Source organism: Parasteatoda tepidariorum, chromosome 10 (assembly GCF_043381705.1).
Source record: "Parasteatoda tepidariorum isolate YZ-2023 chromosome 10, CAS_Ptep_4.0, whole genome shotgun sequence".
In the NCBI taxonomy this organism is placed as follows: Eukaryota; Metazoa; Arthropoda; class Arachnida; order Araneae; family Theridiidae; genus Parasteatoda; species Parasteatoda tepidariorum.
The window spans coordinates 31,984,073-32,011,215 of record NC_092213.1 but is presented as its reverse complement, the minus strand read 5'-3'; the positions used below and the strand labels follow the sequence as shown (position 1 = coordinate 32,011,215).

At 32.2% G+C, this 27,143-nt stretch overlaps 2 protein-coding genes across 4 annotated transcripts in view; one reads left to right on the top strand and one right to left on the bottom strand.

Annotated features, from left to right (window-relative positions):
* The window catches only part of LOC107437749 (anoctamin-7), a 117,862-nt gene that overhangs the window by 55,518 nt on the left and 35,201 nt on the right, over nt 1-27,143 (bottom strand). The window contains exon 2 of the mRNA XM_071186867.1: nt 21,520-21,672. Coding sequence (XP_071042968.1) covers nt 21,520-21,648 — 129 coding nt within the window. The 5' untranslated portion in view covers nt 21,649-21,672. The remainder of the gene's footprint in view (nt 1-21,519; nt 21,673-27,143) is intronic.
* LOC107437747 (speckle-type POZ protein) lies at nt 1,354-16,055 on the top strand. 3 transcript variants are annotated; one of them, XM_016049845.3, is made up of 2 exons: nt 1,354-1,503; nt 13,607-16,055. In XM_016049845.3, exon 2 carries the CDS (start codon nt 13,706-13,708, stop codon nt 15,137-15,139), a length of 1,434 nt encoding a protein of 477 aa, XP_015905331.2. In that variant the 5' UTR covers nt 1,354-1,503; nt 13,607-13,705; the 3' UTR covers nt 15,140-16,055. The 3 variants fall into 3 exon arrangements, with proteins under 3 accessions (XP_015905331.2, XP_042899212.1, XP_015905332.2); XM_043043278.2 differs by lacking the exon at nt 1,354-1,503 and adding an exon at nt 1,565-1,775; XM_016049846.4 differs by lacking the exon at nt 1,354-1,503 and adding an exon at nt 6,782-6,910.

Genomic DNA, 27,143 nt, shown 5'->3' with positions numbered 1-27,143 from the left:
CGCAGCCAGTGATGCTTGACTTCGGTGATCTGCTGGGAACCGTGTCTTAACGATCAATCCACTGCGGGACACATATTAATTTTGAGATCAGTTTTTAGTTTGAAAGATCAATTTCTAGTTTGATCTATTATAATCCCTCAATTTGAAATTTTTTATAGTTTAGGGTAACGTTTATCAATAAAAATCATGGAAAAAAAAGTACAGATTGATGATGAGCAAGCCAAATAAAAAAATTAATGACATCGAAGATGTTGTTGGACAACTGTTTCTAAGCAATTGCAAAACCCAAAATATATCCTCCAGGGCGAGATTATAAATAATTCTTTTAAATGTGTTAGATATTTCATTTTGTTATATAATTGTTGTTAAACGACTGACCCTTTACTGAGTTTACGACTAGCAATGTTCAACTCCGCAGCCTTGTAATTTTGAACCTTGTAGCCTTGTAATCCAAAAGGGTCTGGAACACTTTTATCAAGTATGAGAAGACATTTGAAGGGTTTTTTGCGGGAACTATCTCGCACTTGCGTTAAATGGAGTAGAAAACCACGCAAACTTAGCATGTTTATCCTGATGGCAAGGGGACTCTAACCAATGATCCGTCTACCACTGAGGATATTTTACGTCAGCACTACAATCGATGCGAGCCAGATGAGGAATTCGTATCAACTAGCCATTACTGGGATTCGTACCCGGGTTACCTCATTGGGAGGCGAGCACTTTACCCCCTCAGCCACCACGGCTCTAAGCTTGATATGTTTTATTTCCGTCATTGAACAGCCGAAACAATTTTGGGTTTACGACTACTAATGTTCAACTCCTTAGTTTTGTAATTTTGAGTTAATCCAGACGACAATGAAACTCCTAGATCAGTAGCCCAGAAGTATGATTAGTAATGGGAACATGAAGGACTTTGACACTCAACAGATTTAACGTGCATCAGTCACCATTTACTACACAGGGAGTCTTCGGAAGGTGAGGATCGAACCCACGACCGGTTGAACGTGGGCCCAGTGCCATACCAAACAGGCTTTCGCTGGCCTATGCTCAATATTTCTTTTTCATATCCGTCGTTGAACAGCCTACCCAATTTTGGGTTTACTACTATTAATGTTCAACTTAGTGGCCTTGTAATTTTGAACCGATCCAGAAGACAAGGAAACTCCTGGATCTAGAGGTATTGATTTGTTATGAAAACATGGGGGATTTTGCGACTCGACAGATTTAACTTGCTACTTTATAATACTATAACACGGGGAATCTTCGATCGGTGGGGATCGAACCCACGAGCTCTTGGACTTAAGCCCAGTGCTGTGCCAACCAGGCTATCTCGGCCTTATGCTTGATATTTAAGAAATTTGTCACAGCGAAGAAGATGTTCTTCAAAGGTCAAACAAAATATTTTTCAAGTGTCATATGCAATGCTAAATGGACGGTAAAAGTCCTCTACTGTTTAAGAATTTTTGTTTATAGATTCGAGTTTCCAAAGATTTGCCATTAGAAGTAAGTGTCTTTTTCTTATAAACATCTATAAAAATTTAGTACCAAATGCTGTACTAAACCTAAAAGACTTGATACAGACCTAAAACTTTGATTTATCGGATGCAGAAATAGTAAAATTAGCGAGAGAAAAGTTTTTTAAACCATTTGTGGTGTATGGATTCTCAATTGACTATGTAGAAAGTCCTGAAAGGGACTTGATAATGCTTTCAACATGATGAACATGAAATAAATTAGTTTTCAGAACAGAGAATAGTTCTCAGAGACTTTTGGAAGTATTATATTTGTTATTTCACATTGTATTATAAATTTTAAATCTGTAATGTAAGCAAGAATTTTGAATAACCTTTTGCTCCCATCAGATGTAAGTTTAAAGAGGAACGGCTCACACACGGAACTAGTGTAGACTCAAAATGTCTCTTCATATTTCGGAAGACTGACAAAAACTTCTGTACAATTTCATAAGATAAATTTAATTGTTAAATATCAAGTTACAAAAATAAGTTTTCACTGTGGAAAGTTTATTTCAAAGTAGGAAGAAAAAAACACCCCGAAAGAAAGAAATTTTTTTTAATCTAACAAAAATAAATAAAAAACTCTTACTCAAAAAGAAATATAAAATATTCAAACTGTTTTTTTCAATAGTTTATAATTGCAATCTATTTTAAATAATAGTGTTGATTATCAAGCTATTTAAAATATCATTTTTAATTGACCAAAAACTGAAAAGCAATAATTTAATTTTTTAAGAAATTGAAGTAACTGAAATTTTACAATATCTAATGTAAATGAGTATAGTTAACCTAAATTTATAATTATTTTAAGAACTCTTAAAATATCATATCCAAGTTTATTTAATACTACTTATAATTACTTTATTTAATAACGCATCCAAACGCATGTTAAAATGTGAGATGTGTGTATAAAAATATGTGAATATTTCTTATAAAACTAATAAGAACAAAACTCTTTTTGAACCAAGCATGCAATACTTAAAAAGAATAAATAAAGCTCTACTATAATAATTGATAATAGCACATGATTTTTTAATTTAGTTGAGATGGTTATTTTACATTAAAATATTTTTTCAAATGATATATTATAAAAGGAAAAGAAGGGGCTACATTAAAAGCAGTTTATAAAATCATGTGAATACAACAGGTTTTAACTTGATAACAAACCACTCGAAGAAGATGATTTCACAAAAAAAGAAAGATAGAATCTTCCAAACAAAATTAATATGATTCGTAATCTTGTTATATTCGTCAAAAGAAATTTTCAGATTTTGATTACGTCTACTCAATGAATGCATAAAAGATAGTAGAACTGCTTGCAATTGCCTAAAAACAGGTATAAAATGCTTTATAATTTATGAAAATTTAAAAAGACATTCATTGCTGAGAAAGATACAGATGCTAATGAAGATGATTACGATAATTTAGAGAATCTCGAAGAAAGTGCAAGCAACAATCATTTTAATTTTATAACGATGGTTGAACAGCCCACCCAATTTTCTGTTTACGATTACTAACGTTCAACTCCGTATCCTTGTAATTTTGAACCTAATCTAGAAGACAAGAGAACTCCTAAATCAAATATTGGGAGAAATTTGCTTCTTGGAAACCATTCTGAATGAACTAATGCGCATTTGCGTTACATGCAGACGAAAACCACGAAATCCTCCGACAGTTCGCCTGACTGCAAAGGGAGTCGAACCTATGATCCGTCCACTACTGAGGATATTTCACGTAAGCACTATGGCCGATGTAAGCCGGGTACGGGATTCGTATCGACCAGCCAAAACGAATCATAACAGTGGCTTTTAAATCGAGGTGAATGCGAAACGCGATATTTGATTTTAAAAAAATCGTTAAAATACGAAACAGGATACGTTATTTCAACACGAGGAAATATAAATCGCGATGTGTGATTTTAAATCATATAACTTTATGAATATAACTTTAAATCGAGTTTGCAATGGTAGGAAAAAGGGTAAAAATGATTTTTTTTAACTCCACTCCCTCTCAAGTGATATTTAATGCTAGTTTGTTTATGAAACCTCTTTATAAAATGAAAATCTAATTTGACTTAATAAATTAAATATTTTTTTTCTACTAAATAAATTTTCCGACTATACTTTTAATATAGTTGGCGAACTGAATTTTTACGAAATAGTAGCATTGTTCGATTGCTATTTATAAATTAAATATTTATTAGACTTGAGTATTAATTTTAAAAAAAAGTTTTGTTTAGATTGTTTACTCAAGGCTGTTTTTTTAAGGAATCGGACGTTTGTAAGAAGGATTTGTTTTTCTAATTTGTCTAATTTCTAATTTTGAAGGATTTGTCTGACTAATTTTTAACACCGTAGCATTGTCATTTTGAACCCAATCTGAACAAGAAAACTCCTTGATCAAGTATTGGGAGAATTTCGCTTCGTGGAAACCTTTTTGAATGAACTAACCGGCATTTGCGTTACATAGAGAGGAAAACTACGAAATCCTCTCGAAGTTCGCTTGACGACAAGGGGACTCTAATCCAGGATCCGTCTACTACTGAGGATATTTTACGTAAGCACTGTGGTCGGTGGAAACCGGGTACGGAATTGCTATCGACCAGCCAACACGAATCATAACAGCGACGTTTAAATCGAGGTGAATGCGAAACGCGATGTTTTATACAAAATCGTTAAAATACGAAACAGGATGCGCTTTTTCGAAACGAGTAAATAGAAATAGCGATGTGTGATTTTAAGTCATGTGAATATAATTTTAAATCCTGTTTTTAATGGTAGGAATAAGCGTAAAAATTATTATTTATTTATTACTATTATTTTTTAATACCCTTCCCTTCCAAGTAATATTCAATGCTAGTTTGTTTATGAAACCACTTTATAAAATAAAAACCTAATTCGGCATAATAAATAAAATAATTTTTTTCGACGAAATAAATATTAAGAATATACTTCTAATATAGTTTGTGAACAGAATGCTTGCAAAATAGGAGCATTGCTCAATTGTTATTTATAAATTAAATATTTATTAGACTTGAGTATTAATTTTAAAAAAAACATTATTTAAATTGTTTAAACAAGACTGCTTTTTAAAATTAAGAATCAGACGTTTTTAAGAAGGATTTGTTTTTCCTTTTTCGATTACTCTGTTTATAATTCTTAGAATTACCAATATTTAATTATGAATGCGAGTCAGCCCAATTCAAAATTCTTGATGGTCCCATCAGAGCATTTTGTTGGTTTATGTGCGATTCATGATGGTCAAACATCGTTTGATGGTCACCATCATCTAGCATTTTTCATTATGCGTTGATGGTTTTGGAGATTCCAACAAATAATAATATTTAAATTTTAATGACTGAAAACATCAGTAATAAATTTGTCAGAAAATCATAGCTTATTTCTCATTAAATATTATTGTATTGTCAAATATATGTCAAATAACCGCCGTTGAACAGCTGACCCAATTTTATGAGTTTATGACTACTAATGTTCAACTCCGTAGTCTGGTGAGTTTGTACCCAATCCAGAAGACAAGGGGACTCCTGGATTGAGTATTGGGAAAAATTTGCCTTCGTGGAGGACTTCTTGATGTAGCTAACTTGCATTTGCCATTTGCGTTACATGGAGAGGAAGATCACGAGAACCTCCGACGGTTAGCCTGACGGCAAAGGTTCTCTAATCTATGATCCGTCTACCGCTGAGGATATTTCACGTCAGCACTGTGGTCGGTGCAAACCGGATGCGGAATTCGTATCAACTGGGATTCGAACCCGGTCCACTTCATTGGAAGGCGAACCCTCTATCCCCTCAGCCATCACGGCAAATAAAAAATTTTATTTCCTTATAAAAATAATACAAATAGATTTAAAGTTAGTGGTCAAATATATGTCTCCCTTATAGCTGTATGCCTGTTGACGCACTCTCAGCACTTTTAGCGATTTTAATAATTTTTAACAGAGCGATTTTAATAAACTGCTGCAATAAAATCATTAGGGAAAAATTTCTGCGCATGAGTATTTTCGAAAAATATGCATGGAAACTCTTTTAACATGAAAATGTTCAGCCTCAGAATGGAAATCTATTCAAGAATCAATTAAATTCACTAAAGTTTTCGTTTTAAAGAATGAAAAGAATTTAAGAACAACAAATGAAAAATATTGATTTTTCAAAGGTGTGTACAAAAAACAATGATATTGTGTTTTCCTTTAAAAATTTATAACTAAAATTGTAACTTCATTGATGTGTTACTCATTTTGAATAAATTTGTTAATTGAATGTTTGTTTCCTGTTTAAGCTTATTACAGCATTAAATTTTTTTTGATAACAGCAGGCACTGAATGTTCATTCCTCGCATTAGAACATTCCGGAAGTGTTGCTCATTTATTGTTATATCCGGTGGGCACCTGTGAATCAAAGTCACAGAGGCGAGTAACATTAACCACTCCATACTGCCACAAATACCCGTTCATATGGTGGGTCACATTCACATATTACACAACTGCCAGAGAAACATTCATGCCGTGAACGGGATTCGAACTCTCAGTCAGACACGCTAACCACTCGGCCACCTCGGTATTAAGCAATATAGCCGCATGAAATATTAAATAAAAATTATTTTTAAAAAATATAATCAAGTTGTTTTAAACTAAATTTTCTAATCTGTGTTTCGTTTTTAACATCATCTCTTGGTTACAAATCACTTACATTAGTGTTACACAGAGGGGTAAAAAAAGAAAATCACCTGGAAAAAAAAATTATAGGAAGGCGTTATAACCGCAATTTTACCATTATATATTGAATTTTTTACTCATTATTAAAACAGCATTTGTCGTAATGTCATAGATTTAGGGCAATTCTTATTATTCCATAGATAAATTTTTAAAAAAAAATCAATTTCTGACCATAGTTTTGTAGTGGAATTATTTGTCAACTTACCTGGAAATTGTCTTTGGGTTTTAATCATTAAAAATCACATATTTAAAATCAGAACACGATTACGAGATCGAAAGTTTAGTGAAGCATTTTCTTTAAGGAAAAAAAAATATGCTTTATTTCCCTCTTAATTTTATTTCTCTTTAACAAAATAAGGCATATCAAGAATTATTTTAGTTTCAGATTATTCAACAGCTACAAACAAAATGAATTTTAAAATTAAATTTAAATTACTTGGCGATGATAGTTATAGAAGAGTTGTGCCAAAAAAGAATGTATGCGATAGCGAAAGTGAAAGTATATTGAAAATATACTGGGTGATAAGAGCGTGACGTAATAGGAAGTCACGTGACTTACCGAGACAAAAATTAAAACAGAAGAGTTTCAAAAGTTTTGTTCGTATCTTTACCCCAGAAAATAGCCTGTAAGGACCTCGATTTGTTCGTTTACTCAATTAAAAAGGTAAGTAGATTTAAGAAACTTATATTTACAATGTTTAACTGATATTTACAATAATTTTCTTATACGTAATGTAGTATGTTGAACACGTACAATAATTTCTGTATAATTTAAAAGACAATGTTGCTAATATAAAAGACAAGAGTTAGTTCGTAACGCTGTTGGCGCCACGGCACTAAATATTTTACCGGAAATTTATACGATCATGTTATGAAATGATGTGTATATTTAATTATAATAAATAGTTCTATAATTGAATAATAATTATTCAATTGTATATTAAAGGAGTGAGTAACGCTTGACGCTATCCAAATAATATTTATTTGTTAAATATTATGCTTGTTTAAATGTATTGAGACGTATAAAATAAATAAATAGTTACATAATAGTTTATTTAATTGTATATCAAAGGAGAAAGGAACACTTAAATAAGCAACCAAATAATTTCTATCTTTTAAATATTGTTTTTGTTTTTACTTATATTGAGACTTAAAAAAATAAGACATCTTAGGAACTTTTATGTAAAAAAAAATATTTTTGAACATTTTAAAGTAAATAAAAGATTTTTACTATCATTATTTCAATGTTGAATAATTAAATTCCAAAAAGAACACTGGATAACAACAAAGCTAATCCATTAAAACTGAAAGTAATCAAATTAGGCTATTTTAATTGTTTATTGTTCATAATGAGTTTTGCTCCGTTTTTAAATAAGATAATAGTGTACGTAAATCTATTTTGAGTTTTCTAAATTCAAGCATTTTAGAATTAAATTCTGAAAACTTGTCTTAACTCAATCTCGCTTTAGATATACGAAGTTAACTGATGACAGTAGTCAAAACTTAAACCTTTATTCAGGGTACTTTGTTCTGATATTCCTGATAATACAAAAAATATTTTGTCCAGATTTTTAGTTTTTCGTCTGATATTTCTGATTTTTGTGCGCGTTCAGAATAATTTCTAAGAATGCAATTTATGGATTTTTAAGAAAAAGATTTGAAAGATCGGAAAATTTGATATTTTTAAAATTTTATCAATACTTGTAAAAACAACTATATTCAAGTGTTGGAATTTAGGGACCGTCTACAAATTATATATAATCCACATAATTTTTATCTTTCCAAATAATTTTTATCTTTCCATCCAAATAATTTTTATCTTTTAAATATTGTTTTTGTTTTACATATATTGAGACGTAAAAAATAAGACGTCATAGGAACATCCTTTATGTAAAAAAAAAAAAAAAAGGTTTTTACTATCATTATTTTATAATTAAATTCCAAAAAGAACACTGAATAACAACAGAGCTAAGCCATTAAAACTAAAAGTGCTATTTTAAGTGTTTATTGGTCATAATGAGTTTTGCTCCGTGGTTAAATAAGATAATAGTGTACGTAAATCTGTTTTGAGTTTTCTAAATTCAAGCATTTTAGAATTAAATTCGGAAAACTTGTCGTAACTCAATTTCGCTTTAGATCATGGGTCACCAAACTTTTTTGACCATCGACCCTTACATAATTTTTCGAAGTCTCCATCGACCCCCATAAAAGTAGTTTTCTGTTAATTAAAATAAAACTCTATTAGATACTGTGTTTGTAAATTTATTTCATGATTTTAAACACTTATTAAAGTAATAGTACATTGTGTAACAATATTTTCATGAAAAATATATTAATGTTGAAATTTAAATACCTTAATATTTATTAAATAATAAGTAATAATAAAAAAGTAGAAATAGTAAGTAAAGTAACTACAGGTTTATTGCTTCTTAATCAATGAGATGGGTGTGCCTGGTGTTTTTTTGCAAGGTTCCCTATAATGGGTTCAAAATTGGTCAATTTTATGGCACATATGCATATGACTTATAAACCAGAAGTGCAGAGTTCATGCCACTGCGCACTGGTACATAATTACTTGTTTCACCCGAATAAATATACGTTTATTAATTTATGTTCTATAAAGAAACTGATATTAAGTCAATTAGTCAATTATAAAAAAATTCACAAATTTTACATACTTAATTAGGTATGTGTGATTTGCGTAATAAGAACTGTTTTTTCATAGACCTCAATCGACCCTTCCGATTCGGATAGACCCCCATTCGACCCCCTGGCTCAGATCGACCCCAGCCTTTGTTAAATAGACCCTTGGGAGTCTATATAGACCACTTTGGCGACCTCTGCTTTAGATAAACAAAGTTAACTGATAACAATAGTCAAAACTGAAACCTATATTCAGGGTACGTAGTCCTGATATTCCTGATAATACAAAAATATTTTGCCCAGATTTTTAGTTTTTCGTCTGATATTCTTGATTTTTGTGCGTGCTCTGAATAATTTCTAAGAATGCAAATGTGGATATTTAAGAAATAGGTTTGAAAAAAATACTGTTTAATTTTTAATTTTAGCAATACTTGTGAAAATAACATTTAATCCAGTTCCAATTTAGGGACCATCTATTAATTATATATACTGCATAGGCATATAGCCTTACTGCATTTTGTCAACCTTTTTTCAGTCATTTTATAGAAAAAATAGCTCATTGCCAATTTTTCATAATCGAATTTTAATGCTGAGGAATTCAGGGGACGTATATTTATTTATTATTTTACGCAAATGCAGAAACAAATCTTGTAGTATGGTGTAATGTAGTTTCGCAATAATTAATTTACATTTTTTTCATCTGATTTTAAGAACTTTAGATTTCAATCAACATAATCATATCATATAATGTTTATATGTTGAATTGAGGGATCTTTTAAATTAATTTTGTACAAAAATGTAAAGCAGTTGTTCATTGTCCTTTCATTTCGAAGTTATTGAAACCCCACTTCAAAATGACTTAAGTAAGAAAATATTAAATATTGATTCGAAAGTATAATTGTTCAGTATTCATAAAATTATACTGTAAACTTTTAAAAATTTCTGTTTCAAACAAAGTAATTCTGAAATTAAAAAAACACTTACTTAAATTTATAATTATTTAAAGAACTCTTAAAATATCATAACCGAGTTTATTTAATACCACAAAGTTACTAATTCACACATTAAACATAATCACTACCAAAAAACTTATTAAATTTACGAATTCAAATAGCATAACATTTTTTTAAATAAATGCTATTAAGTATGAATATTGCAAATCGATTCTTAAATAATATGATATATAGATTTTTAAAATTCTGCATTAAAAATGGTTTTTTTTTTACTAATAATTTTTATTGTTTATAATTTCTTTCATCAAAACCTTTGAACTTCTTGCTGCTATATTAATTTAAATTTACGTAAATTTAAGCAGGTTTTCTACGAGTTTGTATTGGTCTATTGCAACTTCTTCCGTTTCTTCCAGTGCCCTGTAAAAAATAGGTTCCTTCCGGATGAGATGCCATTCCTGATTGAATTTTTTCTACGGTTTATGATTGAAAACTCTTGTTAATGTGATGATTTTTTCTAATTTGATGATCTAAATTTGATGATTTTTGCAGTTGAAAAAAAAAGCATTCGATTAAAATAAATAAAGCAGTTCGTACAGAAAATTTAAGCGACAAAGCAAACAAACTTTTCAGAGTTTTGCTTTCAGTTCACAATTGTTTGGACGGATGGCGCTGTAAATCACTTAACCGTTCTTTGCTTTTGAACAAACATAATTTTTGATTTTGAAATAAATAAATTTAGAAAGCTAAAACTTTGAATATATGTTATTTATCAGAAAAATGGAAAAACTAAAAAAGTTTCACTACGATATTTTGTAATTATTGGAGTACTTAGCCTAATTAATCCAATAATACTAAATAACAAGTTTTTGCAAAGGTAGAATTCTCAAATTTGGAATCGGTGTTCCTAATAAGATAAAACAAATATTAAAAAACTAAATAAATAAAAAACTGAAGTTGCATTTCGATATTTTGCAAAAACGACTGAATGCATTTTGATACTTGCCGTCGCGAATGCGTTAAAGCGCTCTGTAAATTTTGTATGAAATGAAAACCAATGTGTTATATTTTGTTTCAAGTATGCTTACTTGACATATGGTGAGAGCTGACCAAAAGTACCCATCGCTTAAAAAGATTTTCTTATTTTTATGTCCAATTGCAATTTCATCTAAATATCTCGCTAACAAGGCGTAGTGTTGAAAAACGGAACTGTACTTCAGATTCGAATAAGATGTGTACCAATATGAAATATTTTGTTTCGAAAATGGTTACTTGACCTATTGTGAAAAATGACCTAAATTGCCAATTTTTAAAACAAATTGCACGTTTTGCCAAATTTAAATGCTGGAATGAAGAAAAATAATTTGGTAACATTATTGTTTGAATAACGACTGCTTTCTTGACGTTTTGGAGACCTTTTTTTTTTTACTAATAGGATTTGCAATGATTTAACTATATTCAATTTCAATCCCCCCCCCCCTTTTAGCCGAGGTCAGCGTAAGTCAAAAAATGTGACGTGGATTTTTTTTAAGTTGGTTACAGAAGTTAGTTTTAATTGGTGTTTTTAATGAAGCAGAATTTATGCTTCATTTTTTGACCTATAGCAACTTCTTTCATGCCTTTACATTTACGTGTTATTCTACTTCAATAAATAGCTTTAATTCAAATGAAAATAAGATGAAGACAAACTAATTTTAAAGGAAGTTTTGATTTTTAATTTTAAATAATACAACTAATAGTCGTAATGTGTGTCATCAATATATTGAAAGCTCGATGTAACGGCCCCGCACATCCAAACGCATGTTATAATGTGAGATGTGCATACAAAAATATGCAAATATTTTCATAAAACTAATAAGAACGGAACTCATTTCAAACCGAACATGTAATACTTGAAAAATGAATAAGGTACTGTTAGAATCACAGGTAATAACACTTGATTTTTTATGTATTTGAGATGGTAATTTTTACATTAAAATATAATTTCCAATAATATTTTATAAAAGAAAAAGAAGAGGAAACATTAAAAGCAGTCTACTAAATTACTGTGAATACTACAGGATCGAAAAGAAACGAAAAAAAAAAATACTGCTTGTGAATGCGTCTACGCAATGATTGCATAAAAGATAGTAGAACTGCTTGCAATACCCGAAAAGCTGGTAAAAAATCATTTATCAATGCTCTTGCTGAGGAAGATAGAGATGTAGAAGATGATTACGATAATTTAGAGAGAATCTTGAAGAAAATGCAAAAAACAATAATTTTAATTTTATAACCGTCGTTGAACAGCCGACCCAATTTTGGGTTTACGACTTCAAATGTTCAACTCTGTAGCCTTGTCATTTTGAACCTAATCCAGAAGACAAGAGAACTCCTGAATCAAGTATTGGGAGACATTTGCTTCGTGGAAACCTTTTTAAATGAACTAATTCGCATTTGTGTTACATGTAGAGAAAAACCACGAAATCTTCCCACGGTTCGCCTGACGGCAAGAGGAGCCTAACACATAATCCGTCTACTACTGAGGATATTTTACGTCAGCACTGTGGTCGGTGCGAGCCGGGTACGGGATTCGTATCGACCAGCCAATACGAATCGTAACAGTGGTTTCTAAATCGAGGTGAATGCGAAACGCGATATTTGATACAGAATCGTTAAAATACGAAACAGGATGCGTTTTTTCAAAACGAGTAAATAGAAATCGCGATGTGTGATTTCAAGTCGCGTGAATGTAATTTAAATCGTGTTTTCAATGGTAGGAAAAAGCGTATAAATTATTTTTAAATTTTTTTTTTTTTTTTTGAATACCCTTCCCTCCCAAGTGATATTCAATGCTAGTTTGTTTATGAAACCACTTTATGAAATAAAAACCTAATTAACTTAATAAATAAAATTATTTTTTCTTCGAAATAAATATTAAGAATATACTTCTAATATAGTTTGTAAACAGAATTTTTGCAAAATAGGAGTATTGCTCGATTGTTATTTATAAATTAAATATTTATTAGACTTGAGTATAAGACTTCAGTATTAGTTTAAACAAAAAAACATTGTTTAGAATGTTTAAACCAGACTGTTTTTTAAATTAAGAATCAGACGCTTTTAAGAAGGATTTGATTTTCATTTTTCGATTACTATGTGTATAGTTCTTAGAATTGCCAATATTTAATTACGAATGTGAGTCAGCCCAAGTCAAAATTCTTGATGGTCCCATCAGAGCATTTTGATGGTTTCTGTGCGATTCATGCTGGTCAAACATCATTTGATGGTCACCATCATCCAACATTTTTCATTATGCCATGTTGATGGTTTTTGAGATTCCAACAAACATCCGTGATTGAAAATGCTACTTTAATACTATGATGGTTAACCATCAAGAGAAATTTGCCTCTCATAATCCATGATGATCCATGACATAGGGGTGATTGATTGCTACTTATGTTGGTTATCATCAAGAATATAATGGTTCCTGATGAAATTATTGATGGTTACCATCAAGATTATGTTGTTCCATCAATGGAAATCCATCAGAGATTTTGACTTGGGAGACCAGGCGCTTTCAAGAATGAATCATTTTTAGATAATACTGAGTATAGATCTTAGAATTACCATTATTCAATCATGAATGTGAGTCAGAACAGAAGTTTAAAATGAGCGATCAGTTTTTCATTTTCTGACTGTTCTGTTTAGTTCCTCAAAGTACTAACATTCAATATAATGTCTGATTTTCTTATAACTGATGCAATTTTGCCCTTATTTTTTTCCAGATTTAAGTTCTAGATTGAGGGAAATCTCTACCATTTGGAACAATTCCCTGGCCCAGGTTATATTTAAACACTTTTTCTAAGATTCATTTATGCTCATTAATGGAGAAGACACTTTATGAAAACGGTGGTTGTATTGTTACATGGAAAATTGAAAATTTTCATTGCCTAGAGAGGTTCAGTTTTTTGTGTAGCCCCTATTTCCTTATCGGGACAACTCACAAATATAGGTTATGTTTTTATAATAACTCTTTCCGTCTTGAAAACGACTGCCTTACCCCTTCAAATGTAAGTTTTACTTGTTCTATCTCAATAACGATAGATGGTTCAACAGTTTTTCAAGACAAAAATGAAAGAACATTTTCAAGTTTTTGGCTTGATATCGGTAGTTTTAAAGAAATCGATATTGAAACTTTTCCTAACACTGTAGTATATCGATGCTACCTACGTATAATTTCGGACAACAATTTGATTGTAAATCAATATTCATTTCGAACTGTGGTGGAAGCTGAATATCGAAGGATTCAATATACCAATCTGACCATCAAAACTTTTGATCAAAATCAAAATTTATTATTTCCATCGCCGTTGGCATGCAGTTTGACAATGCCATTTGATATAAAATTTTGCGCATCTGAAAGTAAAGATTCCTTAAAAATGGACATTACTAACACTTCGGAAAGCAAAAGTGACGCCATTTTAATTTGTAAATTATCCATTACTGATGAAAAAGGAAAGCACCTGTTCAGAGCAACTCATTTCAACGTGTTTAAAAAAGAAGAAACAAATGTCTGGTGTTTTCCAACCCCTATTAGCATAAAAGATTTACAGTCAAGTGATTCTCTAATTGATATTTTATCATTAGATTTTGAATTTTCATTATCAGAACGCAAATCAAATACTTGGATCGAAGAATTTTCTGAAATGCCAGTATCTCAAACAAAGATAGTGTCCGAAAGCTACGAGAAAAATAAAGTTAATTTACGAGATGATTTTATGTGTCTTTACATTGAACGAAAGTTTACAGACATGGAAATCATTGTGGGAGGAAAAAAGTTCCCAGCTCACAAGACTGTGCTATGTGCTCGATCTCCTGTATTCAGTGCTATGTTCGAAAGTAACATGCTAGAAAAGGAGAAAAATGTAGTTGAAATATCTGATTTAGATCCAGAAACTGTGGATAAAATGTTGTTTTTTATGTATTCCGAAGTTTTGGAAGACAGGAATTGGGACAGCGTTACTAAACTGTATGTCGCTTCAGATAAATATCAGATTATGACTCTAAAAGATAAGTGTGCTTCGATTTTGTTTGATCAACTGTCATCGAAAAGTGCTTGTGAAGTCTTACATCTCGCCGATATGCATTGTGATTCAGACTTTCTGGATGCAGTTCAGGATTTCATAATCACCCATGACGAAGAGATTTTGCAGTCTGAAGAATGGAAAGAGTTTATGGACTCCAATTCGAAAATTGCTTGTCAGACTATGCACAAGGCGTGGATACATCGTACTACTGTAAGAAGAAAAGAACTGTAAAGAAGATAGATTGACTCTTTTCGTTTAGGATACTTATGAAGAACTTATAGTGTGCAAAAAATTTAATAAGGAAATAAGCGAGCCGCCCAAAATAGCTTTAGATCTAATAATAAGATTTTCACGTTCTAAGACATAATCTTAATGGTTCGAAGGGGTGACCTCAAGCATTCTAATTAATTAGTGCAAAAGATATTATAAATTGCAAAACCAGACTCAAAAACGTACATTCTCTGAATAAACATACCTTTGCTTCGACGGATTTGGATTTGTGATCTCCAAATTATAGGGGGTGGCCACAATATGATCTCCATAGTTTGATCAGGACAGCAATCCAAATTTCGGACCCCTTAATGCTAATATTAGTTTTTGCGTATATTGCCATATCTTAGGCGAATCGAAAAAGTTTTTGCATACAATTTAAAAAAATTCGTTTGTCCGAAGATAATTCCGTGCAAAAAATATTATTTTCTAATATTTCATTTAATAATAGTCGAAAAATTTTTGCATTGTAAGATTTAAATTTTTTTTACATCAATTTTAAAGAATGCAATTTTACATAAGGCAAAACTTGAGCGAAATCGTTCACACTGTTCTGGAGAAATCGAATTTAGATAGCGATTGCTCCTTATATATTGGGGGTTAGAAATCTGTACCTGTCGAAAAAATGGGATGTTTATTCAGAAAATGTGGACTTTTATGCCTGATTTCGCAATTTAAAATATCGTATACACTTATAAATTTGCACATTTGAGTTCATCCACACGATCTATTAAGATTGTGTCTTAGAATGGGAAGATCTGTTCATTAGATCAAAAGTTTTTCATGGTGTTCCGTTTTTTTCTCCGCACTGTACAAAATTTAAAAAAAAAAAAAAAAAAACTAACGAATTTTAAATAAATTTGTTGTTTTAAAACTCTGAAGTTTCCAATTTCTCCTGTTTGTCTGTTTGTTTTTTTTTATAAATAAAGGAAGTAATTAGAAATTAAAATCACCTTCATATGTACTCATCATTTTTAAAAGTGCGAGCCACTACTCCGCGACTATTCTACTTTTTTAGTATTCGAAGTTCTAAGGATTATTGACGTGGTGCATTAGTAAGTAACTAACTATCTTTTTCTCTAATCCGACTCCATTTTGATGAAATCGGAGCAGAACAGCATATTCTAAAAATTCTATTTGATTTGACGTACTTATTTCAGGTCAAAGTAACAATATGTAAGGTGCTTTATCTGTACGGTATGCCATTATACATTAAAAAAAAGCTATTATAGGTTTTTAAACGAAATTAGAAATAGTAAACATGGTCATTAATCTTTCCCTTGTTTTGGGAGATAGCTGAAAACAGCTGGTGTCAATTATTGTCAATTTTCGTTTAATTAAACGTTTAAATTATCGTATAATTACAGTCGTCCGCATCTTTTAAGAAGAATTTGTTTTTGCAAAATTGCTTTTCAGTTCACAAAAAATATTTTAAGAGTCTATAGTGTACAGTGCGCATAATAAAAAAGGTATAAACCTGAATAACTTTCGCTCTAATGATCGAATGCTCAAGTACTGTTAAATGTCATGAATCTAAATTTGTTGTTGTCGCCACGTAAAAGATAATTCGATAATTTGGCAACTGTTTGTTAATGTTTTGTTTTTTAATTTAATTGTTAGTTCTTCGATGAGTATGCTCTATGGTGAGAGTCCTATAATAAAAATATGGATGTCAATTAAAAATATATCGCTCTTCGTTAAGGACATTCTATGGTGAACTTCTTGTGTTGAGATATTTGTTAAATTTACAGTTCACTCTTTAATCGTCATAAGCATTTTTGGTTATCTTAAACGGAAACTTTTAATAATTTTGATTTCGTATCATGGATTATTTGCGAAATATTTGACTTTATAAGAACAAATTTGACATATGGAAAAACTTAAAAAAAAAGGGGGACTTAATACGAGTAACTTAATAATAAAAAAGGGAAGCATTAAAGCTACAATAACTCGTCTCGAAATTTTTTTGAATAAACCAGATGAAAAAATATAATGAACTTGACTAAGACACAAAAATAAATAATATTGAAAAAATTCAATCATCCGTTTGCATATTACGTGACAACTACTGTGACACTGTTGAGAATGAAGCTGCAATGGATAAAGTAGAAGAGGATTTGTTGGATATCGATTCGTGAATAGAAAAGTTAGAGGTAAGAATTAAAAATCTCATTAAAAATTTTAAAACAACTAATGCTATTGTGGGGGGAGGAGTATTAGGCCATGTCAACCTTCATCTATGAAGAGGTACCCCGACATAGAGTCGAGTTAACATGTCTTATATACTAGTGAATTGTAGTTGTAATTTTTGTAGTGGTAGATACGCCACAGCACTCCCCCACTAGAATTATATCTGTGATAGAATTCGATGAACAAATACCACTAGTTGATTCATTGCTGTTTTTGTGAGAAGCCGGGAGAGCTTTATTAAGATCACCTTATTATTTTTTAAGTGCTGAATGTGAGAGGTGTATTAACTTCACGGTCGTAGTCGCTCCTCTGTTGCCGTTAGCAGTCGAGTAATCACAAGTATGCAAGCCGACGTTATGCGTGATCGAGACGAGACTGAGTGGCAACAGTGCGAGGAGGTGGATAATGTCGCCGTCACAAGTAGCAAGTCAACTGTTCAATGTGGATCATCCATCGAAGTAGGCGTTACCGTCTAGGTAGGCGTGCCCATATCGAAGTGGGCATTACTGCCGAGGTAGGTGTGTTCACATCACGTCCGAANTTTAAATAAAAATATAAAAAAATAATTGCTATTTTGCTAGTTAAAAACCAATTAAATTCATTCCATAACTTGACGTGCTAACATATAAATAGAAAATAAATGTTTATAATTGAATATAAAAGAATAAAAATCTTTCTAGTGAAATGTAAAAGGTCCTCCTTTAATGAATTTTTCGTTGCATCCAAATGCACAGCAGTATACCACCAATTTTTTAAAATTTTATAGTTAAAAACACAGCTCATCAATTCACCTCCATAGGAAAAGAATGGGGAGAGGGTTTACTGGAGGGAAAATCGNAAATTGGGTCGGCTGTTCAACGATGGTTATAAAATATAAAATACCAACCGTCATCTATCAAAAGGTACCTCGTGATAGAATCAAGTTAGCATGCTTTATATACTAGTGAATGATGTNACGAGGGATGGGGGACTGGTTCTCTCTACCTAAATTACTCCTCTAAGGTAGTTACGCCACAGTACTCCCCCACCAGAATTTTATCAGAGATATAATTCGATGAACAGATCTCACTAGTTGATTGTACTTGTGAAAGACCGGGAGAGAGTCGCCGGATTTTTTGAGTGCTGAATGTGAGAGGTGTATTAACATCACAGTCGAAGTCGCTCCTGTGTTGCCATTAGCAGTCGAGAGTATGCAGGCGTTGAGAGTGTAGGCGGTGTGTGAATGTTCGAGACGAGACTGAAAAGCAACAGCGCAGGAGGTGAATGATGCATTCACAAATAGCAAGTCAACTGTTCAATGTGGACTATCCATCGAAGTAGGCGTAACCGTCAAGAGATTGCGAAGTGGGCGTTACTTGCGTGAGCAAATCACGTTCGAAGGTCACCAATGTGGGGGCGGAGCTAATCGACAATACCAACCGTCATCTATCAAAAGGTACCTCATGATAGAATCAAGTTAGCATGCTTTATATACTAGTGAATGATGTTAAACTTTCATAGTGGTAGTTACGCCACACTATAAATAATACTAAAGGTCTGGTTTCTTAGGACAAGCGCCTTATCTGAGCGTCAGCGGGACGTTAACGTCCCACTGACGCCAACAAAATACTGGTTTGTTAGCTCAAGGCCTGGTTTCTTAGAACTAGCGCTTTATCTGGGCGTCAGCGGAAAGTTGACGTAGAGCTGACGCCAAAAAAAATACTTTTTTGTTAGCTCAGCGTGAGCAGTCGGTCCAACGCAGACATTATCTCTCATTGCGCATGCGTTAATAACGTAAACAAATATTTATTTTGAATTCGTATTGATTTTGTTATTGTCGACCAGTGTCTTAGAGAACAAATAATGAAGTTCTGCCGTCCAAGAAAAAACACATTATAGCTGAGCTAAATGAAGAGTGCTATGTTTAATGAAGAAGCTATGTTTAATGTCAAAATCGAAATCTTGGCTGATTTCAATGTGCTGTTGGATGTTGTCCGCCATTGCTTCTGTGGTTACGTTACGTTGTAATTCAACTGCAGTTGAGTTGGACGGCAATTGTAGTTCAAGATGAGCGTTCGATGACGTATACTATCAAACTCACAAATGGACCAATCAGAGGTTAGCGCTGATTTCCAGCCGACGGCGTCTTGTCCTAAGAAACCAGGCCTTAACGATGATAAACAATCTTCTATGTCAAATTGCATTAATTATCGTATTTTTGAAGTGCTTATTCTAACATTTTCAATACCGCAGTGGACTGATCGTAAAGACACGGTTCCCAGTAGAACAGCGAAGTCAAGCATCACCGGCTGCTGTCTGTAAGCGGGTGGGTGACCACTTTGATCAGCCAGTCTAGGAACCGAGGGTGTGTAGTATAGGTAAACTGTTCTACCTCCCGCTGAACTGTTCTACCGTAAAGTGCTCGACATCACGCGCAGATCGTCGGGCTACCAAAGCAGGGGAACCGGCCCCTCTGCAGAGGATCAAAATTGCGATGGCATGCCTTCGGATCATCCACAGGGATGTTTCCCAAACCGTCACCAATAGCCCATTATGCAGCTCGAGTGCGACGCTAGTAAAGTACCTACCTCCAACGTTCAACTTTTATTCTATTTCATTTCTTTAAATTAAATAAAGTATCTAAAACTCACATGGTCTATTTTTCAAAAGTCACGAGACAAATGTGTACGCGTTCGTTTATTTATTTTATCTGTGCTTGATTTGCGCATTTGATATTATTTTATAGCCCACACTGAACAGCTGCTCATGTTGGAACTGTGGCACCCTAAGTTCAAACCCATAGCATTGTAATTTTGAACACAAATGGAGATGATAAGAGAAATCTTAGATCAAGCATTGGGACAAATATACGATACGTACATTAAAGGGTAATATACATTAAAGGGTACCAAAAAAAGGAAAAAGAAACATGGATCAAAGAAAATATTCGAAGTTCTGTTTACCGACTTCAATTCAGACCTTACATCTACGGCATTATTTTTTTGGCACTGAGTCCTTTTTCAAAATGATTCCTAGGAAAAACACTCAGAAAATTGGCTCAACATTATCTACCACTTCAGGGAAGCATTGCTATGTAATTTTAAGTCATCAGGATGCACTTAGGAATAGAATTTCTGAAATGATTAACTGCGGCACCCTGCATAAATATATATTTTTAATACTTGGTAGTCTAGCCTAAGTTGCTATTTCAAAGACAGCAAAATAACCCATGGTTATCCGAAAGTTAGAGAGTAGTGACTTGTCAGATTTTTTTCTCCAATAAATTCTAACAAAATATAGCAAGTAAAATAAAAACAAGAAACAATAAAGACAAGTCATCGTCTCATTCAGCTTCGGTATTGCTGAACCAAGATAGTCCAAGAAAGTGCTCTGGTGGCTATAATAACGTGTTCCCCGCAAAAGATATGAGGGAGATCCGGAGAGACAGCAATTATTGGATTTCAATAGTGCTTTTAACGTAACCTCTTAACGTACAGATTGTTTGATAAAAAAACAGCCGAGAAAATTAATTTTTTTTTATGTAAAAAAATCCTTTTCCTCAAAGGTTTCTATTTGTTGCCACTTCCGGTTCAACCTTTTTTTTTTGGTGGACAATTTTGATATACTGTGCTTTTGTTCCATAGAAAAAGACTTATATTTTATCCTTGAATAAATAAGTGTTATCGTTTACAATCCTATGTAAATGATAAATATCAATAAAATGATTTTTTTCTTAGCTTTCACATTGTTATTTTCAATTCTCGATTATATTCGAGTGTGAAAAATTATAGCAGTATAAAATACAGCACCGATCGAGTTATATCGAGTGTGCACAGTTTGGCCTGTTTAGCGCGCTCGAATTAACTCGAGCGCACAAGTTTTAAGGGGTTAACATAATTTTGAAATTTCAGTCTTTACATGGAGGAAGTATTCCAAGTTAAACGGGGAAAATCTATCGAATTTATGATGTACAATTTATGTAATTATTTTCAAAATAAAAGGTTCAGTGGTAAATTGTATGCAATTTACATAGTTTTTTTTTTGACGAAAAGATAAGGAAATTAAATTAGTTGTTTCTTATAAAATATGCAGTCGCACAAAAATACTTACGAATGTACTTTTCTCTCCGATGCATCTATAATTTTTCATTGATTCATTTAAAAGTTACTCACCAATTCGTCTCTTGACAAAATGAAATCTTCATCGTCCCCTGATTTTTTACAAGATCCGTAAGTCTCTCGGTTTCTTTCAGACGGATTTAGCTCATACTTTTCACTCTTGTTTTTACCAAAATGAGGCATCTCTATCCTTCAGTTACTAGTTACCTGAAAAAGGCATAAAACATTTTTAATTCAGACTTGAAAATTATTTAATAATATTATTATTATTGTTGCACAAAATTTCCAAGTCTTTTGCAAGCGATTACGTATTTTTTATTTTATTTCCAATTAAAATCTTTCTTTTAACAACTATGCAGCATTCCATAAATAGAGTTAAAACTTAGCTGAAGTTATAGTTAAGAACCATCATTTTGAATATCAGACAATTTGAATATTTGCTAGCATATATAATCTGCTATTCTATTGATTAACAGCTAAAAAAATATACAAAGCATAGATTTTAATGTGAAGTATATATTTTTATATGTAATATAATATTATTAATGTATATTTTATATTTTAATTGGCGCCTGGTGGCTGAGTGGTAGCACTTCGCGCTGTCGTGCCACAGGTCTCTGGTTCGATTCTTCGACCGGGGCAAGGTTCACCCAGCCTTCAGTGGGTCGGTAAAATGAGTACCAAGCATGCTTGGGATCCAAACACTGGGGGTTCCAGGTTGGGCTGATCACCCAACCGAAACACTTGCTCGTGCTCCTCAGAGCCCAAAGATCAGGAAAACTGAGACAGGAACAGTAGGCCTTGGCCCTCTATGGGCTGTCGTGCCACTGAGCTTAGAGTTTATATATTTTAATTTATATTAAAGAATACAAGATAAAGTACATATTTTTAGATTAAGTTCAGTAAAATGTAGTGGGATATTGGATCGGAGTTAAATCTGGCTCAGGTCAAAATTACGATCTGCGCTGGGATGAAAGATGTGTGAATAAATCCTCCCAGTGAAACGGGATGTGACGTGCACGTGGCAATTTCGTAGTCTTGCTCAGAGATGGCACCACTAAAAAACAAAAAGTGCACACCCCTGCTTCGCTCGATTCTACTGAAGCAAAGTGGCATATGTAATAACAACAATATTCATTCATAGAATTTTCAATTTAAATATTCATTTGGAATTTGATGTCCTGTTGATTCCCTACGAATTGCATACATTAATGTTTAAACTATATTGTTTACTGTTATAAAATGCTTCTGTGATTATTCGATAAAATTATCATTCGTTGCAAATTGCGTGAACTGATAACCCTTATTTGGACAGGGTAGTCAGAACCTGTTGTCGTGATTATTTAAGACGAATTTAGTATGCTATCAACTTTAGATTGGACTGCTTATTCATATTATTTACAGATTCATTTAGAATGTGCTGATCTGTCTATTTGCTAGGAATTTAGTTAGCTAATGCTGGTTTATTAGCCATGCTAATATTGTTTGAATTACTTTTTTACAATTTGGTTGCAACTGTTCGCGAAGAATTGCTCACACTGACTGCCGTAGCTTGAACTAGTAATTCAGAATGACTTAGCATTTGTATTTGCTAATTAACGTTTATTTCCAGCAAATTATCTTTAATTTCTTTCATCTCTACATTTGTAGTTTATTTACTCAATTTGGGACACGAGTAACTCTATAAATTCCCTGGCGACGTTACTTATTCCATTTTACTTGTGAAGAGGAGGACAAAAACTTTTACTTTGAAATGTAAATGATTAGAAATTTTGTCTCGTTCGCAGACGGAAGACGAGAAATTTAAGCAGCATTCTTTGAAACGGGAAAATCGAATTTAGAATTTCTGAAAAGGAATCGTTCGTTATATTTTCTTTGAAATATAGTTTCTCTTAAAAAAAGAAATAAAATTCGGGTTATCAATAATGTATGAAAGAAATGATTGAAACCCCACGTATCATAAATCTCTCAAGTTACTTGAAATATATATTTTTATGTCGTTTTCTCCTGTATTTAAACTTTTTCTCGTTCTAACGTTACAGGGATTAAGAAGAACTTATAGTGGGTTTATTACAAAAATTTTAACTTAAAAAATATACGAAGAAAAGCTCATAACACTTTTCTTCAAGTACATTGTATATATAAGTCAAAAAATAGAATCCTTGTAAAAATTTAATCCGTGTAAAAAAGAATTCAAAAGAGAATTGATCTTTCTCTTCTTTTTTCCTTTTCATCTCCTCTTCTTGTTCCGCAATGTGATCGTAAGACACGCTGTCCAACGGACTGACCAAAGTCAAGAATCGCTGGCACCGGTCAGTGAGGGGGTGGGTGACCATTTTGATCAGTCTACGAAGGGTTCGAGTGTGTGCAATAGAGGTCCTCGTTAAACTATTTTAACGTAAAGTGCTCGACTTCACGAGCAAGTAGTCGGGCTACCAAAACGGGGAAGCCATACACTCTGATCAGGTATGTACTTTATTATCTGTTTTTATCAGGTTATTTATCAGGGAGATATTATACACAATGGTCTGTTAGCGACGCTCTTGCACCTCAGACCCCAAAGGTCAAGAAAACTGAGATGGGCACAGTATGCAATGGCCCTCTATGGGCTGTCACGCCATTGAGTTTAGTAGGTCTATTAGCGACGGTCTAGGAAACATCTCTAAGGATGATCTGAAGACATGCCATCACAATTTTTGACCATAGGGGTTCTCATTTGTGAGGCCGCCTCCTCAATTTAGATATAAACCAGAAGGAGAAGGGAATTTTCTCCATGGGTATACCACTTATGGTACCACTCTGCGTTAGTCCGTCCTCTTTCAGTCAAGCTAAACGTTAGAGGTTTTCGTAGTTTTCCTCTTCATGCAACTCAAAATGCGGGTTAGTTCCATCAAAAGATCCTTCGCGAAAGCAAATGCCCTCCATAATTTCACCAAGGAGTTCGATACTCTTCTGAATTGGTTTCAAAATTACAAAGCTACGGATTTAAACGTTGGTAGCTGTAAACTCAAAATTGGATCTGCTGTTCAACAGCGATTATAAAATGAAATGAAAACTATAAATTGTTATTCATCCTACAGCATTTATAGACCGACACTATAGCTCGTTCACCAGGAGTTGGCACTTGGCCAAAGAATATATAAGTATATATTAGAAAGAATATATAAGTATATATATTCTTTGACTTGGCTCCGCCTTCATCACGTGGTATGCGACAATACTATTTCGCTATTTTTGGGAGAAGGTTCTGAGAGCCTGAACAATGTTGCTACTTGGCAATCGTTTGGCAAAAATATTTATTTCGCAAACTTTATGTTCATTTTTTTAACAATAAATATATCATAAATTTGATGATATTTTGCACCATTTTTTATGATATTTCTTTCTTTTGAGTGAATAGTTTGTCCTTTATGAAACATTTTGCTGGGAGAACAGCAGTTTTTAAATTAAAACTATATTTAATTAGCTAGAGTAACAAAAGGTATAATAGCAGATGATAAAGCGAAGTAAGTGACTGAAAAAGAATTCACTGCTTGTGTTTGGCGCAAATTAAGGGCTGTCTAAATTTCAGGCACGGAGATGTTTCTCTTCTAACTATCGCGCTGTGGAAACTCCTGGTGAACGAACTATATCAACACATCATTGCATTTGACATATCCATTATTATGCTTTAAAATGCTAAGTTTAATACCGTCATTATTCTCTAATATAAATACGAGTAAAATCGAACAATAAAATTAGAAATACTGTTTTCAACCCTTTTAGTGAATTATTAATTATCATCTTAATCATAATTGACAATTAAGAAAAGATATACGAAAAGTAATTATCTAAACCTAGACGAATAACTAGATTCTGATTCGCCTCGAAACCATTATAGAGATCGAAAACGTCAAACAAATTTGGATTAAACTGTAAATACGCTCCGTTTAAAATCATTTCTGACAGTTAAGTTCTAAATAAAGCATGCAAGTTAATTTTGTTGGACTTCGGATTTAAGGAAAACTTAATGCATTTTTGGCGCCCGAACAGGAAATCTAATTCCGTTTTGAGAATATCGCTTAAATAACAACATGGTGCCGTTTCCTTTAATGATAAAAGCTTCCGGTCATTTTGAAACTTTATGATCATTAATAAAACAATAAGTTTTTTGTATAATTGATAGGTGTTTTTGAAACTACATCGTTCGATTATTACTTTCTTTATTAGTATATAGTAGTCTTGAATTTTAATTTTTCCATTTATTCTTGTGTAACTGTAGATAACTCACGCCTTGATTGACTTATGGAATTTGTCAATTTTGCAAGAACGAAAACGAAATATTACCTTAAAGTTTAATATCCACCACGAATGTTATCCATAAAACGGTCGTGGCAAACATCCAAGATAGCAATTGCTATTAAAAAAAATGAGCATTAACGATTAAAGTTTTATGTAGATTTTAAAAATGTTTTGTCTTAAGTAAGAAAAAATCAACTTTTTGTACATTTGTTTTAAAATGACCTTAAAATGTTTTAAGGCCAAAATTTTCTTATTTGTACTCTGATTTATTTTTCACATTAAAAAGCTTACTCAAATTAATTTTCGTTTAGCCGTAGACAATTTAACATTTGCTTTTATTGACTCTACCCCCCCCCCTTTTGCAGTTTCTTGAGGACGAATTGTAATCGCAATTTTTTAACATCGTCAGATTGCAAACAGTATAACCCTAAGAAAAAAAGAATGACCTAAACTTCCAGAATATGGCAAAATGTACCGTGTTTCGGGTTCTATGGGAATATCAAAAAACTCAATAATTTTTACCGAAGCTCTTAGGTAATGAATTTTGTGAAACTAAATATGGTCCTATAATATGTAATAAAATTAGGTAACTATGGTATTTTTATTTTGATAGGTAAGAGCATGTCAGAAAAACTATTTATTTGGTAAAATTTACTTTTCATTTTCGTACTTTTTACCAAATCTGCGGTAATTATAACGTTTCGGAAGCTAGAATTTTCGGTCAACCGTTACCATTATAAAATTAACAAATGAATGGTTTAAACATTATTTTGGTTTTTTTAGCTGGAATTATGTTTTTTTTTTATCAGAAATGTTATTATCATACAGTACAGTATGAATTTTTTCCTCCATGTATAAAACAGCCATTTCAATTATCCAAGATTGTATATTCATAATATAAATACTATCCATTCTTTTATTAATAAAAACTTTCAATCATGTTAATAGCGTATGATGTTTAATAAAACAATGAGTTTTTTAGTATATTAAAATAAGTGTTTTTTTAATTACACTGTTATTTGTGTAAAATGTTATTTTTTATAAGTGTTCAAATTTGTTTTTCATAATCTTGAACCATAATACTGCGTAAATCTGCTGCAACCTGAAAAAAGTATGCACGGTAAATTGTTCAGTTTCACCCTATTAAGATTGCTGCAAATTTAAACCATATAATAGTTCAAACCCTCTGAAAGTTTCAACAGATAAGCTTGCAAATGTTTTGGTTAGATAATGTAATTAGGTAAGAAATAGATAAATAATAATTTCTTAAATGCTTGAGTCGAAAATAGAGAAAATAATATTTATTTCATAGTTTCTTTATTCAACCTTCCCCAACAGGTGCATTTCCTTTTTAGCTGTCATAGTATCGATATTGTGTCACTGTCAAAAGAAGAAAA

Bases quoted from the DNA above. Each gene is read 5' to 3' on its own strand.
- LOC107437747 (XM_016049845.3), top strand. From the start codon at position 13,706: ATGGAGAAGACACTTTATGAAAACGGTGGTTGTATTGTTACATGGAAA.